Here is a 16,093-nt window from a genome sequence, read left to right on the forward strand (position 1 = left end):
TTTCTTTCCCGTAGGGCATTACCTTTGTGTGACTGGCTCCTGTGTTCCTTCTGGTTTAGTCTTCATTTCAGAACTTGTTCTTTCATCTTTTGTTCTGTACCGAGTATGGGCACTGCATCTGTCAGGTTTTCTGATACTGCTTTGTGTTATTCTTCCATGTTTTCTTTCATTATCTTTTATCTTTTGTTTTTCTTTTTAGGGGAATATCTTTCTAGCATGCTTTCTTTGTCTGTGGGCAATTTTTCTGTTCCTTACTCTCTTTTTTATCATAACAACTCTGTGTGAGATTTGACTGCAGTATTTTTTGTTGCTCATTCTATAGGAAGGGAGTATTGTTTTCCTGGACATTTAGGTTGAGGCTGGCTTCAGAAAAGCTTTTCTGGCTTTACAGAACTTCTTCCTTTTCTGTGTAGCATTTAAAATTATGGGTGCTTCTTTTCTGAAATTCCTTGGCTTTAATTCCATTCTCACATTGGTCTAGACCTTCTTTATCTGTGCTTCTTGGATCCCTATTCTGTTAAATTTTGATTCCACTTCCAGAACTTTTTCTGTGTGGAGTTCTCTCCTGGAAAAGAGGCTGCTTGATCTGTTTTAAGAGTTCACAAGTTCGGATAGCTCCTGATCATTCACTCCCTTCTATCGTAGGTCGTTTGTACATACCCGGTAATCGAGAGGGCAAAAGCGTCCCTGTTTCTGCTGCTGTTCTCAAATTGGCCCACTGTACTTTCTGGCAAATTCTGTTGGCTGTTTGGGGGTTGTCCTGTCCTCAGTGCTTCTCTCCACTGCCCAGACTCTGATAATGGGAAAATCTGTGGCTGTTGCTGATTTCCACCCCCTAACCCCCCGTTTATATTTTGAAATTGTGGGAATTCTCTATCATCTAGTTTTGTTATATTTCTTGGATTTATTTTCTAGTCGTTCCATCTGGTTTATGTGGGGATTTGGAGATAGTGAAAACTATGCCTTCACGGCTGCCATCTTTCCAGGATGACTCCCAATGCTCCTATTTTAACACATTTGAAAAAACCATCCAGAAGCAAGGAGATGGTTCTAACAGTTTCTCATGCAGGAAAACAGAAAGGAAGTCATAGTCACCAATCCTGCTGCTTCTGGGTGAGAGATCAGGAAAAGCCCCTGAAATTCTGGTTGAATATCCTTCAGCAAGGAGCCTGCTGTTTTATTTTTAATTTCATTTGCTTTTAGTAATTTAATTCTTGCAGAGCTTGATTTTGCCATTCGGAAACATGACTGCTGCCTCTGAGCCTTGACTGTGCTCTCTTGCTGTTTCATAGCATCCTCAGTTATGCCATGTTCTTTGAAACCAGGCTTTGAAATATGCTAAAAATGAGTCTTGGTACCTACATGGTATCTGCTTGGGTTCCGTCTGGCTTTGCTTTCTTATAATGTTTGTTCTGTTTACAGTGGGAGAACCGCAGCCTCCCATGTTGGGCGTTTTATCAACATACAGCTTATTATGACCTCTGGGCTTGTACTGTGAGCAAAATGTAAGGTATGGTCCTTCCCCTGAGGGTGTTTGGTTCATCTCCTCTGTCTTTTGGGCTGATACAGAAAGCATGGGAACTAGTTTCTTGTGGACTCTTTCCCCCTCCACCGCCACCCCAACTCTGGATACTGAGGAAAATGTTGTGCTGGTTAAACATAACTAGATCTTTGAATTATAGTCCTGCTTTGCATTGGAGTTTAGTGTTATGTTGTTGTCATTATCATCCACCAAGATTCTGAATGAAAGTCTGGATTAATCAGTGCAGATGCTCATCAGCGTGAAGAACTGAAGAACGTATTTGCTCTTAAGTGTTCTAAATTGCTGTCCATGCTTATTCAGAGCTGTGAGACAGGAGATAGTCTCTCTCCCTTGTTATGTTTAGGACAACAGTCAAGGCCATTTGCAGTACCTTTCTAACTATACTTTCCACCATTTAAAATTGGGCGAAAACGCAAATGGCATCTTTATAACTTCATATTTTAGATGACTTCTTTAATGCTCATTTATTTTGAGAGAGAGAGAGAGAGAGAGAGAGAGAGAGAAAGAATATGTGAGAATGCGAGCAGGGGATGGGCAGAGAGAAAAAAAGAGAGAGAGAGAGAGAGAATCCAAAGATGTGGGGCTGGATGTGGTGCTCAATCCCACAACCCTGAGATCATGACCTGAGCTGAAATCCAGAGTTGCACACCTAATTGACTGAGCCACCTAGGCTCCCCAAGCCTATTTTGTTTTTTGAATAAATTCCTTGGATGGTTCCTGACCTAAAATTTGGTAACTTACCAAACAGATGACTTCTTTCAAGAAGAAGAATAAAAAATGGCCAGTCATATCTGTAGAAAAACCATTTATAGATTTAAGGCTACAGCTTTCCTCTCAGTAGAGTGATGGTGAAGAAGATACTTTGGGAATCACTCTGCCTGTTTTCGATCACCAGCTCCACCATTTTGTAGTGTGTGACATAGGTATGTGATATCGGGCAGTTTTCAAATCCTCTTCATGTCTCCATTTCCTCATATGTAAAATGTGGTAGTAATGGTCTCTACATCATATGGTTAATGTGAGGATTCAATAAGATGATGTTTATTCACATTAGATCCTCAACTATAGGTTTGGTCAATAAAAATGGAGTCTCTATGCTTTTTTAGGCACTGTACTGGTCAACTGGGATATAACAATGAGCAAAAATTCCCTCATGTGGAGCTTTACAGTTACATGAAGGAATTAATTAGTCATCACATGAAGGAATATAACATTGCACCATGATAAGTGCAATGGAGAGGAATGGTGCACTTCAAGAGCATATAATAAAGACAAGAGCTGTCTGGGACGCTAAGGAAGGTTCTCGCGGGAAGGCTGAGTTCACATGTAAAGAAAAATAGATGGCAATGAATTAGGAGGAGGTGTGTGTTTTCCATATGTGTGGGTGAGCACATGTAGGATGAGAGCATCCCTTCCAGAGAGCCGAGCATGGAGAAAGTGGCCCTGAGGCAAGAGGGCACTTGGTGAACATGAAGGGCTGAAATAGGCCCATGTGTGAAGGGAAGGGTACAGTGGGCAGCGTTACTTGAGATGAGGCTGGAGTGAGAGGGAGGTTGGAGTGGTCACAACTTGGTGCCTTCATAAGCTATGTTTAAGAACATGGTCTAGCAAAGGACCTTGGTGTTTGAATTCTGGAGAGACATTTGCAAAGATCTATTATTGTTGTTGTTATTGTTGTTACTATTGTTATTCCCTAGCAGTCCTTACCATACTAAATATGTTTATATATACTTTCATGTTTATTTATTTGTTCTTTCCTCCAATCTCTATTCTTCTCTGAACTCTTAATTCCCTAGTCCTTCCATTTAGGAATAAAGCTGGGAAGACAGCTTTTTCTTTCAATCAATCTTAAAGTAGAATTTGCTTTTGTATACTTTTAGCCAAGAAAAATGAAAAACAGTTGCCAAAATATTACCTGCTGTGACACACATCAATATTTTATGCTTTTTTGCCTTTGAGAAATGCTCAAATGTTGTCATTTTTTATTTGTCTAACGTAAACAAACTAAAGCCAAAATTATTACAAATTTTGGTGTCCTGTATTGGCCGATTTCACATGTTTTGATATTACCCAGAACCAAGTTTTGGAGATGTGAGGCCTGAGGTCTACTCTGTGTGAAAAAGGAAGGGTTTGACAGTGTCTGTATGGCATGCGTATGTGCACACGTGGGTATTTTATATTTGCTGATGTAGAGTTGGTCACTGAAGAGCTGACATGTGTGCTGTGAAACTTCCCCGTCACCAATAAGGCCACAACTGTTTTTCCTACCCTAAGATAAGGAAATAATGTATTCTATTAGGCCCTGAAAAGAAAACTCTGCTGAGCTTTACATAAAACCTGGCTAGCCTTGGGACGCTCTAGGGCCCAAACCATGATGTCCCATCAGTGTTCTCCTCGATAGGCACTATCCATGCCCCTTTACCTCTTTGTTCTCTAGCACGTCTGCTGTGTATAAAGGTGCCTCCCCTGTCTTGTTACGTGTTTTGCCTATTATCATTGTACTGGTAAACTTGGCTATAAAAATACTTGTTTTTTGTATTTGCATATTATTCTGGTATAGAATGAGGTTTTAGCTCATCTGGGATAAGAGTTGTTAATTCTATTAGCATTTTTCTAACTACAACTATTACATATGTGTAATAACTTCACATTCCATGTAATCTGCATCTTCCTGGAAGTTTTCTGAATATGGTTGTAAAACTAAATGTACTTTTAATGGTAGGAATTGTCTGTAGTAAACTAGGGAATGAGTAGAAATTTGGATGGTGGGTTTGGACCATGGAGGATCTCAGTCCCCCATTATACTGTTATTGCTGATAACCACTTCTTCCATAAGAATCGCAAGTGTAATGCTGAGTTGAGAAATCAGGTGAAGTTTTTTCACCTTTATTTGATGTACAAACTTTGATTTTATTTCCTCAGGAAATAAATAATTGTTTTAGCCCACGTCCTTCTTTTTTTTTTTTAATGTTTATTTTTATTGTTTATTTTTGAGAGAGAGAGAGAGCAAGCCGGGTTGGGGCAAAGAGAGAGAGACAGAGAATCCAAACCTGTGAACTGTGAGTTCAGACCCACAAACCATGAGATCGTGACCTGAGCCAAAATCAGACGCTTAACCAATTGAGCTACCTAGGCGCCTCTAGCCCATACACTTCTGATTAACGTATTTCGATCAAATACTTTTGGCTGAATTAACAAAATAAGCAAAAATAAAAGTTTCCTGATGTAGCTCTGTACTTATATGTAACAGTTAATTTGTTTCCTGTTATATAATGTATTTGTCAGGTAATAGTAATTAGTTAATTGAATAGACATATTTAATATTTGATCAAAATGTTAATAAAATATTTGAGCAAAGAGTTAATAGTTTACAACATTTTGTTTCATGGTTGGCTTCATGGACAATACATACTTTTTTTTTTTTTAACAGCAACTGCTTTAGTAAATCAATTTCTTACATAGTACATGAGCCCCTTCTGATCATTAATGCCTGACATGTGACATGTAATGGTAATCAAATAAACAGGTGATTATTCTGAAAAATATTACATCTGTTCCAGGACCTGATCTACAGGTTTGCATATCCAAAAAACCTACCTGTTGCACCAGGAAGATGGAGGAGAGATACCAGACTGCAGCTCGCCAAGATATGCAGGAAGTTCTTCAATCATCCAGCTCCACATTAAAGTTTCTAATATCACGAAATGCTGCTGCTTTTCAAGGTAAATGTATCTTGATTTCTGAAACTAAGGAGAAGTCTTGTTATGCAATCTTCCTATTACCATTATCCTGGTAAACTTGGGCTAGGTTTTCTTACCTTTGCACACCATCATTCTGGAACAAAATGAAGTTTTAGCTTCTTTTAACCCTCAGAAAAAGGTCATTATTTCTGAGGTCAATCAGGACATAAATACTGAGTTGGACTGGGAAAACTGTTATATTAGTGAAATAGTCCTTGGAAATATGTGCCCTTTGTGGGTCCTTCCAGGTCTCTCAGTATTCTGACCTATGGTTTTACTGCAGTATGAATGGACATAATTATTAGATTTTAGTATTCTGTAACATAAAATCTCATTGCTTTTAACTGGGAAATTATAGATTTATTTTTAAAAATATGATTTGAAGAAATATTTGTCTAAGTTTTTCCCCTGGCTACCTCATGTGGTTTTCATAAGAACACTAGTGTGATATGTCAAAGTGCAGACAAGTCTGATAAACAGTAAAATAGGAAATATTAATTGGATATTTAAGGATCAGCTAAGACCAGAACTCAACCTTAATTCAAACAGTATGTTCAGAAATAAAATTAATGGGTTATAAAATTACAAGGCACATTGGAAAATAGATGATCTTTCCCTTATTTTAGTCATCATCTCCATAAAACCCCTTATTACTACAATAAAATAGCTTAATTTATTTTTCCTTTTATAAAACATTAGCTTAACTGTATATGATTAGAATGAAAATATCTAGATTATACTACTTTTCAAACAAATTTATTGCTTTTGTTCAAAGCAAAATAGACTTTTGTTAGTATTCCTTTTCCTTTATGTATATTATTGTCAGTCTATTTAAATAATTTGTGCTTTGTTTACATGCATAACTAAATCACAAAGCTGATTAATTTTTAAAACTAGGTTCATTAAATAACATAAATACAATGAATCAGGATAAAATTTAAGTGGAGTTAAAATGTAGTTCATGATGAATTAGTGATTTTCTTAGGGAAACTGTGATATGTCAAATTTTAAGATGTTATTACTTTAGTGATTTTTTAGATGTCTTAGAAAACAACTTTATGTCTGTTATGGGATTTATTCATATGAAATTGTTGGAGGAAAACATGTTGATATGCCTTGTAAGCAAAGATTTGTGATTTGAACTGGCTGAACCGGAAGACTATAACCACATACACAGAGTGATGTGATGGTTTTTTTCTCATGGAAATGACAACATGCACAATATGGACAATACATTCTAGAGGTAAAGGGCAGTGAATAAACCAGTCTGACCAGGACAGGGATGGGGAGTGTGGTGGAGATTCTATGCTTGAAAAGGTGAGCTGGACTCACATGGAAGGAGATTTAGAGCATCAACTTGAATTTGAGTCATTAAAGTTTATTGAACAGGAAAGCTTCATAATGATTTCTTATCTTTTAATGTCAAAACTAATCCTTTCAACTAAGAATATATGGCTGAAGAAGATCATGACCAATGAAACCGACCTTTTTGGATAGCAGAGCTAATTATAGAAGTGAAAGAAAGTGCTATCGTTGCTAATATATTGGCACTCAGTGAATGTTGAACATTTTCTTCTACCTTCAAAGATATCTTAACAAACCTTTTACACGTTGTTGGATAAATTGATCAAGATAGAATACATCATGGGGTGCCTGGCTGGCTCAGTTGGTAGAGCATGCAACTCTTGATCTGAGGGTTGTGAGTTCAAGCCCTATGTTGGGTGTGGAGATTACTTAAAAAAAAAAAAGAGAGATAGAATATATTAGGTTCAAATGATGGGGAAAAATACAACATCTGAATTATTTACTTTTAAAATGGGTTCAGGCTGCTGAAAAATTGTGGTGATATTGCTAAAAGTTTGGTGACAAATAAGAAGTAGAAATACATGGGATCGTCTCTATCTACCATAGTGTCAGGTAATTTATCTACATTGAAAAATTTTTCTGTTTAATAAATTTTGTTATATTCAATAGGTTGAATTTTGCTGGGGAGGGGGAGAGATGGCTACACAGAATCCGAAGGAGGCTCCAGGCTCTGGGCTATCAGCACAGAGCCTGATGTGGGGCTCAAACTCATGAACTGTGAGATCATGACCTGAGCCAAAGTTGGATGCTTAACTGACTGAGCCACCCAGGTGCCCTTGAGTTTTGCTGTTTACTTAAATATTAATCGTAAAAATGAAAATGGTAGGCGCTTTATTAAATATAACTTGTTATAAGTGGTTGTTTTCGCCCTTTGTGGAATGTTAAGTTTTATTTAAGAATCATGAGAAGGCAAAACAAATTTAGAATAAATTTGCCTAAAGGCTAACTTTACTGGAACACATTCTTTTATAAAAAGAATAACTGCTTTTAATTTAATAAATAGAGTAAGTAGCTTTAGGATTATGTCCATAAAAACAAGCTTAAACATATATACTAAAAGCAGTTTGAGAAATCACATCTACTGTACCATAATTGAGCAGGTGACTTTATCAGTAAGTAAATTGCCTACTATCTAGTTTCTGTGCCATCAGAATATCTGAAAACAATTCAAAGTCTTTATTTTTCTAAGAAGAAAGAAGCCAACACACTTTATTGGGAAAACTGGCTGCTTGAGAGAAATTTAATGGGGAAATCAATTCACTTCTCAAATAATGTAAGTAGATTTGCTGTTTTTGATATTTTGATTTTCAAATATTTCATTTATGTCTCCTACTCCAACAGTGTTAACCTGCTTTTTAAGTGGTATTCTGGGTTATAAAAGACAGTAGTATGGTCCCTTCTCTCATAGCTTTTATAGAATCCCACGGAAGCCTGGTTTTGAAGCAACCCTTTGGGTGTGACTGATGGGAATGACTGCTTACGTGTATGGATGTAGTGGGCACCCACATTATTGTGAGATGAAGGAACTTTTAAAGGGAGGGAGAAAACAGTGCTGGCAACTGGTGCCGGAAGACAAGTTTTTCCTGTACACAGTCTGCATTCAGATCTGGAATTGTGCACAGGAAGCTATCTACCAGTGCAATTGGAATCCGCCTACTGGGATGATTCTTCTGTTTTCTTTTATGTAATTTATTTGTGTTGGTTCCAGTCACATTGCCTTAAATTAAACAAGCAACGAAATGATAATCTGTTTTTGGAAGGATCCATAATTATGACCAGGGGCTTCACTGTATCCTCAAGTGTAGTCTTTCATACGGAATGGAGCATTTCATAAGCTGAAAGGAATAAGCTGTTATCTCTGTGTCTGTTGTTATTTGTAAATAAGTGGTGCTGTTTGCAGAGAGGAACACTGGCTATGTCACGGTGCAGACAGTAACTCTTCTTTATTTTCAAGGGCTTAGTAATGATCGTGAATGAAGCAGAACAGCCACAGATAATGCAAAAGAGTTGTTTTTCCTTCCACTCTTTTAAAGTGAGTGTGGGATTGCTGGCTTTAAAAATATTTTGGAAATACTCTTTATAATGTTTTATTTGTTTATACAATAAAGTATGGTGTGACTCATGAAGAAACAGAGGAAGTTGACAGAGAATATGTCATCTACAGTAAAAGAGCAACACTTATGCAGCTTTCAAATTTGGCAGTTTTTAAATCTCCATTCAAATAAGATAATGTAGTTTAGCTTTTTAAATTTAAAACTGAACAAATTTTTCAGCCTCACTTTCAAAAATTAAAAGGAAGGGAAAAAATAAAGGAAGGAATATTTGGGAGAACGCCATTGGAAACTTGTCGAAACGTTGGGAAGATAAGGTTAAAAAGCTGCACCTTTTCTTTGAGTTGTACCTTTCCCTACTTCTCTTATCTTCCAGTTGCTCGTGTATTTCAAAAATATATGGTAGATACCAAGTCTATATTCTAGAGGTTTCCAGTTTTATATATGGCATTTAAAAAGTGTACATTATTACAAAAGACTGAGTGATAAATGGTAGTTAGAACAGGAAAATTTTAGCATTTTTATTTATGTTTACATTCTCTCGGCTGAGTAAATTTTCATTTCTTGATTGTAAGTACTTGAAAGATTGGCAGGCTTGTCCTCGTGCATTGAAATGTTAGAATTAGGAATTTAATAAAAAAATACATTCTTATTTTTAATGAAATATAGGAATATGTTCAAAATTAAGCATCTTATTTTAAAAAGTAGGTGAATTAAGAGTGAGGATGTAATTAATGGATTTTTCTCCTTTACACTAACTACTGTAAAATGTATAGCTGGTGTATAGCTACTGTAAAACTAATGTAAAGTCAAAGGCACATATATATATATGTATATATATATATGTATATATATATATATACATACAGTCAAAGGCACAAAGATATAGTGAATATTTGAATATATTAATATATGGGAGAGTAAATAGATTTATATAAATATTATTAAGCATGAGGTACATTAATCTTATTTTATTCACTTCAGCTATGCTTCACAAAGGTGGATAATAATTAAAATTATTCCTTGGAAGAGCATTGTGTCGAAGGATAAAGGAATAATACCGTTTTTAACACGGAGAGTTACCTGATCAAAAGTTCAAGTGTAAGAAAACGGGTAGCCTTAGGCTGGCAGTTGTGGGGGGTTGTTTTTCTCAATCTCTAGCAGCTAGTAAATATAATTAACTGAACTGCATGAATAAATGAATGAATGAACACTACTTATCAAGAAGATGGCTCTGAAGTAAAATGCTTGAACCCCTCCCTTGCTCCTTTATTTCTTTTATGTATTCCTCTCTTGATGATTTGTGTGGCATTGGAGCACCTACTAGGTACCAGCACTGTTGGGTGCTGGGGTTACGGTGTCCAAACCTTTTATTGATTCCTTTAGACTTCTAATATGCCAACATCTGTCTTTATCATTTATGAACTAGAAAGGGGCACATTATAGTGTCTCCTTCGATGGCATCCTGAATATGATTGCACTGTTTTTCCCTTTCAGTGTGAGGCAGCATGTGGGTTCATGTGTTATCTCATACAGCAGCTATCAATGCAATTGGTCTTTATCCAATTGTCCTTTATCTCAGAAATGTTAAAAAATAGTTTCTGTCGAATCTGTGTCAGCAGGCTTCTGTTAATTCTGCAAATGGGTAATTTTCCTATATTCTAGATAAAAGTTGCAAGAGCTTAAATTTCTTTTCAGCTGGAAGTAAAGCTTGCTTTGCATGAAGCGTTGTCGATGGTGGAAATACTATTAACTATTGACCTAAGATCAGGTTTACTTTGCCAGATTTATTTTTTAAACTTGAAAAAGTAAACTTTTTGTTGTTTTAAGTTTGACTGACGGCAGGTTATGATAATATCACCTGGTGCCATGGTAATCTCACCTAGAAAGCACAGTCACCTGCTTTTAGTCGGCAAAACAATTCTTTCTTGATTTTTATATTAAACACTTTTTCAGTTAAATCTTTTCAGTGTGAGAACTGCATATTTATTTTCTTGAGGATAAGTTAACATTTCATCAGATTCTTTATCATTTTGTTATCTTCGTATTAGTTTAATCTTACTTTTGCATATGGATCGCAAGGGATGATTCTTGAATGTTTAGTTTTGAAGGAGAGAGAGAGACAGAGTGTGAGCAGGGGAGGAGCAGAGAGAAAGGGAGACACAGAATCCAAAGTGGGCCCGACCCAGGGCTCAAACTCACAAACCGTAAGATGATGACCTGAGTAGAAGTCAGAGGCTTAACCGACTGAACCACCCAGGTGCCCCAAGGGATGATTCTTAAAAACTACCTATGTGTGAAGTAAAGAACGGGACATGTGGGAAGTTATAACTAGCTATGTTTTTGAGATTTATCTGTCCCTCTATCTCTTATTCATCCATGTAAAGTGATTTATAACATTACTTTTTCTTTTTTTTTTTTTTTTTTTAATTTTTTTTTTTTCAACGTTTATTTATTTTTGGGACAGAGAGAGAGACAGAGCATGAACGGGGGAGGGGCAGAGAGAGAGGGAGACACAGAATCGGAAGCAGGCTCCAGGCTCTGAGCCATCAGCCCAGAGCCCGACGCGGGGCTCGAACTCACGGACCGCGAGATCGTGACCTGGCTGAAGTCGGACGCTTAACCGACTGCGCCACCCAGGCGCCCCATCTTTTTTTTTTTTTTTTTTTAAAGTAGACTTCATGCCCAACGCTGGGCTTCAATTCACGGCTCTGAGATCAAGACCTAAGCTGAGATCAAGAGTCAGATGCTTAACCGACTGAGCCACCCAGGCGCCCCTGTAGAATTTCTTTTTATAGATACGTGACATTTGTTCATCCTCCTTTTGATGGACATCTCAGTAATTTCCAACTGAGTTTTGTACTTCTCCTGCTCTAGTGACCATTCTTGTTCAAGTCCCCACAGGCACCTGTTTTCCTGGCGTTGATACACAGTGAGACTGGGGCTTCTTGGCCGGGTGCCTTGTCAGCTTCACTACATGTTGCTTAGCTGCTCTTCTAAGGAGCTGCACCCATTGAAACACCACAAACAGTTTTTGTGCTTTGTGCACTGTTCTACTTCCTTCCCAACAATGAGTATTGTCAGAATTTTGAGAGATTTGTTGAACTGATAGGTATGAAATGGCACCTTGTTTCCAAAATGCACAGTTCCCTGAGTAGGGGCTCTGAATGTCTTTTCACAAACAGTTCTTGATGTGTGTGTGTTTTTTTTTTATTTTCCCTTAGGAATATGTCCTAAGAACCTGTATACACACTTTGAGGATATATACATTGTTGTCGGTGTTTTGTATGTATTTAAGATTTTTTTTTAGATACCAAAAACAAGAGTTTTTTTTAAGGTACTGATATCCATTTGGATCTTAAAGTTTTAGCTAAAATAATTCAGATGTCTTTCCATATTCTGTAGAAGTCCAAGCTCTTCACAAGCTTCCTGCACATTCTCATGGCTTACAGTCCCATCCTTGCCCCTGCCTCTGCTCCCCTGCTCTCTTCATTTGCTTTTGCCTCTTTCCTATCATATTAATAAAAAAAAAAGTTTTTAAATTACTACTTCCATACTTACACACATGCGTGCATACACACTAATACGGTATATATACAAGATCAATTTTATGAGATGGTGATGAAAAAAGATAAAATCTAAAAATTATAAATAATCATAAATTGAATATTAATTTTTATATTTCCAAGTATTTTTTTTTTTTTTAGCTCTGCCTCTACTCCCAATCCACGAAGCTACCAACCTCACATCTTTCTCTCTGGCCTCTCTATCTCCCATTCCTCGTGTGACATTCTCTTCTCTTCTTCAAGTGGTGACATAATGTATCTTCCAGTTCCTTTTATTTATAAGCATGGTAATATTAAATAACCAACACATGGCTCTGAGTGTGAATTTTAACTGAGGACTTTATTTCATTTTATTATATATATTATATTTATTTCATTTATTTATTTCATTTATTTTATATATATATACATATATATATATAGAGAGAAAGAGAGAGCGCATGTGAGCTGGGGAGGGGGGCAGAGAGAGAGAGAGAAATCTTAAGCAGCCTCCACGCCGATGCAGGGCTCTATCCTACCACCCTGTGATCATAACCTGAGCCAAAATCAAGAGTTGGACCTCAACTGACTGAGAAACCCAGGAGCCCCAAGGATCTATTTTTTAATTAAAAAAAAATTTCATTAATTTTTTTTCCCTAGCTTTATTGAGATATAATTGTTGCCCCTCTGCCTTGTTGTTAGTTAGAGCCCCAGTTTTGCGGGGTGACCACCCTCTACTGCGGCGAGCTTAGGGACAGTGAGGGCTACTGCAGCTCTAGGGCATGGTGCGAGACGGACTAGGAAGTGTGTGTGTATGGTGGTGATGTTCTGAAGTAGCTGCTCTGGGAAACGGGAAAGGAAGTGAACTAAAGTCCAGTTAGAGGGCTGACATTGGAGACAGCTAATTAATAATGAAGCCGGTTTGCATGATGGTACCGCTGTTTTCGTTTTTAGCCCTGCCTAGTTTTTGCCTCCAGAGAAGGCGTGAGTAGTGGGGATCTGTGGTTGAGCACAGGTAATAGGAGAATCATTCATCCATCCAGCAAACATTCACGGGGCAGCCTGTATGTGCCCGCATTGTTTTAAGTGCTTGGTGTACTTCAGTGAATGAAATTCACTGTTCTCACACTGTGTGTTTCAGCCAGGGGAAAGTAGAAAATAAATGTATACAGGTGTAAATACATTAGGATGGATTAAATGCTTTGGGAAACCGTAGCATAGAACAGAGGGAGGGAGAGTAGCAGTCCTGGAGGATTGCAGTTTTAAACTGGATGGTCAGGGAAGAGTTGGCATTGGAGCAAAGGTTTCGTCAAAGTGAAGGGGTTGGATATATGGATGTCTGGGAGAAAAGCATTCTAGCAAGAGGGAGTGATCCTAACGTAGGAATGGGCCTCACATGTTAGAGGAATAGCCCCAGTATGGCTGGGGCACCGTGGGGGTCTGGAAGGTGGTAAGAAAGACTATCACAGAGGTGACAGGCATAGATGCATGTAGGGCACCTTAGGCTTTTATTCTGAAACAGAAGTTTTTGCCATAGGTGTGGCTTGATTTGAAAACAGTTAACTAGGTCTAGTTGTTGAGGGGCACACACACACACCCAGCTTGTAGTGGGGCATGGGTGGACCTAGGAAGCCCCTAAAGAGATTATTAAAATAATCCATAAGAGGCACTAGGATGACTTAAACCCAGTGCTGGCAGTACAGGTGGTCAGAAATGGTCTGTTTCTGGTTACATTATGGTCATCATGGGGCCCTGAGCATGATGGAAAAGGAATTGAGGACAAGAGAGGGCTGATGGTAGTAAACTACACCAAGGATACGTCTGTGGGGTAAGTGCCTGGTGTGTCATGGAGATGAATTAAAGAGGCTGAGGTAGAAGGATGCTTTCTGCCGGATGTTGGAATCTCTGAGTCACATCTGCTGGAGAGTTGGAGTGAGAGAAACAGTTTTTCTAATAGTTTCTATTAGAAACTATTTCTAAATAGTTTCTAAATATTTCTAGAAGTCTCTAAAGTTCTCTGTGGAACTGAGTTCTCTGTTTCTAAAGTTCTCTATGGAAGATGGATGTTGGTGGGCATGACAGGGGCATTCATTGATTATCTGATGGAGGCTAATCTTTTTGTTTTGTTTTTAAAACCACTTTATCATGGTATGATTGACACAAAAAGCTGTACATATTTAATGTATACAGCTCGATGAGTTTGGAGATAAGTATATCTTATGTGGTGACGAAGCCATCACCACAATTTATGCCATGAACATGTATTAAAAAAATTTTTTTAAATGTTTTACGTATTCTTGAGAGGGAGAGAGAGACAGAGCATGAGTGAGGGAGGGGCAGAGTGGAAGAGGGACACAGAATCCAAAGCAGGCTCCAGGCTCTGAGCTGTCAGCACAGAGCCTCATGCAGGACTTGAACTCACAAGCCGTGAGATCATGATCTGAGCTGACGTCAGACACTCAACCAACTGAGCCACACAGGCACCTCTATGCCATAAACATATTGGAGGAGGCTGATCTGTGACACAGGGTTAAAACAGTAGTGGTCTGGAAGAGCCTGGGGATTTCTAACTGCTTCCTATGATTTGGTTCTGTAAAGTGATAGAGATGGTGTTTCTATAATAATACCATATGTGTAATTATGAAAATAACATTAATTTTGATAAAATACTCATGATTCTACTCAATCTTATTATGAATATTTAGTATAATTTAAAAGTTGAAGGGCATTATAAAGAAGTAACACAGATAAATAAAATTGCGTTGCTTGAAATTTGTCAATAAACTTGGAGCATTGATGGGAGAAAGCTTGTAATAAGACCATGTTGAATAAAGGCACATAATAGTAATTATGGTCAAAATCATGGGTTTGTACATGAGAAATTTGTTTTAAACTTATTTTCATTGTACAAGATACAACTTGGTTACATAAAATTGAAAATAAAATTCCTTATTACTCAATAACCCATTTAGCAAATAAGGCTCAGTGATGAATTTGAGGCTTTTGGGACCCAATTTTGAAGTCTTGGTGGTAATTCTCATAATTTAATAGCCCATTGCCATTTACCATTTTTATACGATTCAAAAATAAGTTCGGTTAGCCAAACACTATCAATAGTTGTCAATCATTTCGATAATATCTTATTATATCATCTCTTACTTAATTAGAAATATTTGCAGTTCATGTAACTGGCATTATTACTAAATTTAGAATTTTTAAATAGTATAATAATTCATTATAAATTATGAAACATAGTTTATTAGAAATAGGAAAGCATTTTTAATAGTTTTTGTTTCTATGGCCTTGGGGGAAAAGAAGATTAAGATGAAAATATTAAACCATCATCTATAATATTTAATTGGTAAAGTGGTAAAATATAATGGAAAATAAGATACCTCTCTTTCCTCAGACAAATAGAGGACTTAAATTTTATAGCCATTTTTCAATGTAGCTGTTCATGATGGGAAATTATCCATGTATATCTCCATGCTTTTAGCATAAAATATATCTAGCAATAAATGTAATATACATGCTATATAGCTTTTATGCAGAAGTCCAAGGGCTTCAAATGACATCTCAAAATCCAGAGAGTCATAATAGTAAATAAAGGGTAATTGTTGGATGGCTATGCTGTGCTCCTTTTATTCCAGGGTGATTCTGCCTGGGGGCTAGCTTTTGTATAAACAAAGATCATTGAACTTTTGCACCTTAAAGTATACTGTTATCTTGTACCATTTGTTTGACTCCTTCTCCTCTGGGTATAAAGTTGACTTGAATGTTAATTTATGAAACCTATTCATGTTTTTTTTTTTTTCTGTAAGTAGGAATAAACTGAAGATACTACATAAT

At 37.1% G+C, this 16,093-nt stretch overlaps 1 protein-coding gene across 1 annotated transcript in view; it reads left to right on the top strand.

Annotated features, from left to right (window-relative positions):
* The window catches only part of GPC5 (glypican 5), a 683,554-nt gene that overhangs the window by 36,843 nt on the left and 630,618 nt on the right, over window positions 1-16,093 (top strand). Inside the window, exon 2 of the mRNA XM_047855862.1 lies at window positions 5,104-5,265. Coding sequence (XP_047711818.1) covers window positions 5,104-5,265 — 162 coding nt within the window. The remainder of the gene's footprint in view (window positions 1-5,103; window positions 5,266-16,093) is intronic.

The sequence above is a fragment of the Prionailurus viverrinus genome, chromosome A1, assembly GCF_022837055.1.
Source record: "Prionailurus viverrinus isolate Anna chromosome A1, UM_Priviv_1.0, whole genome shotgun sequence".
Taxonomy (NCBI): domain Eukaryota; kingdom Metazoa; phylum Chordata; class Mammalia; order Carnivora; family Felidae; genus Prionailurus; species Prionailurus viverrinus.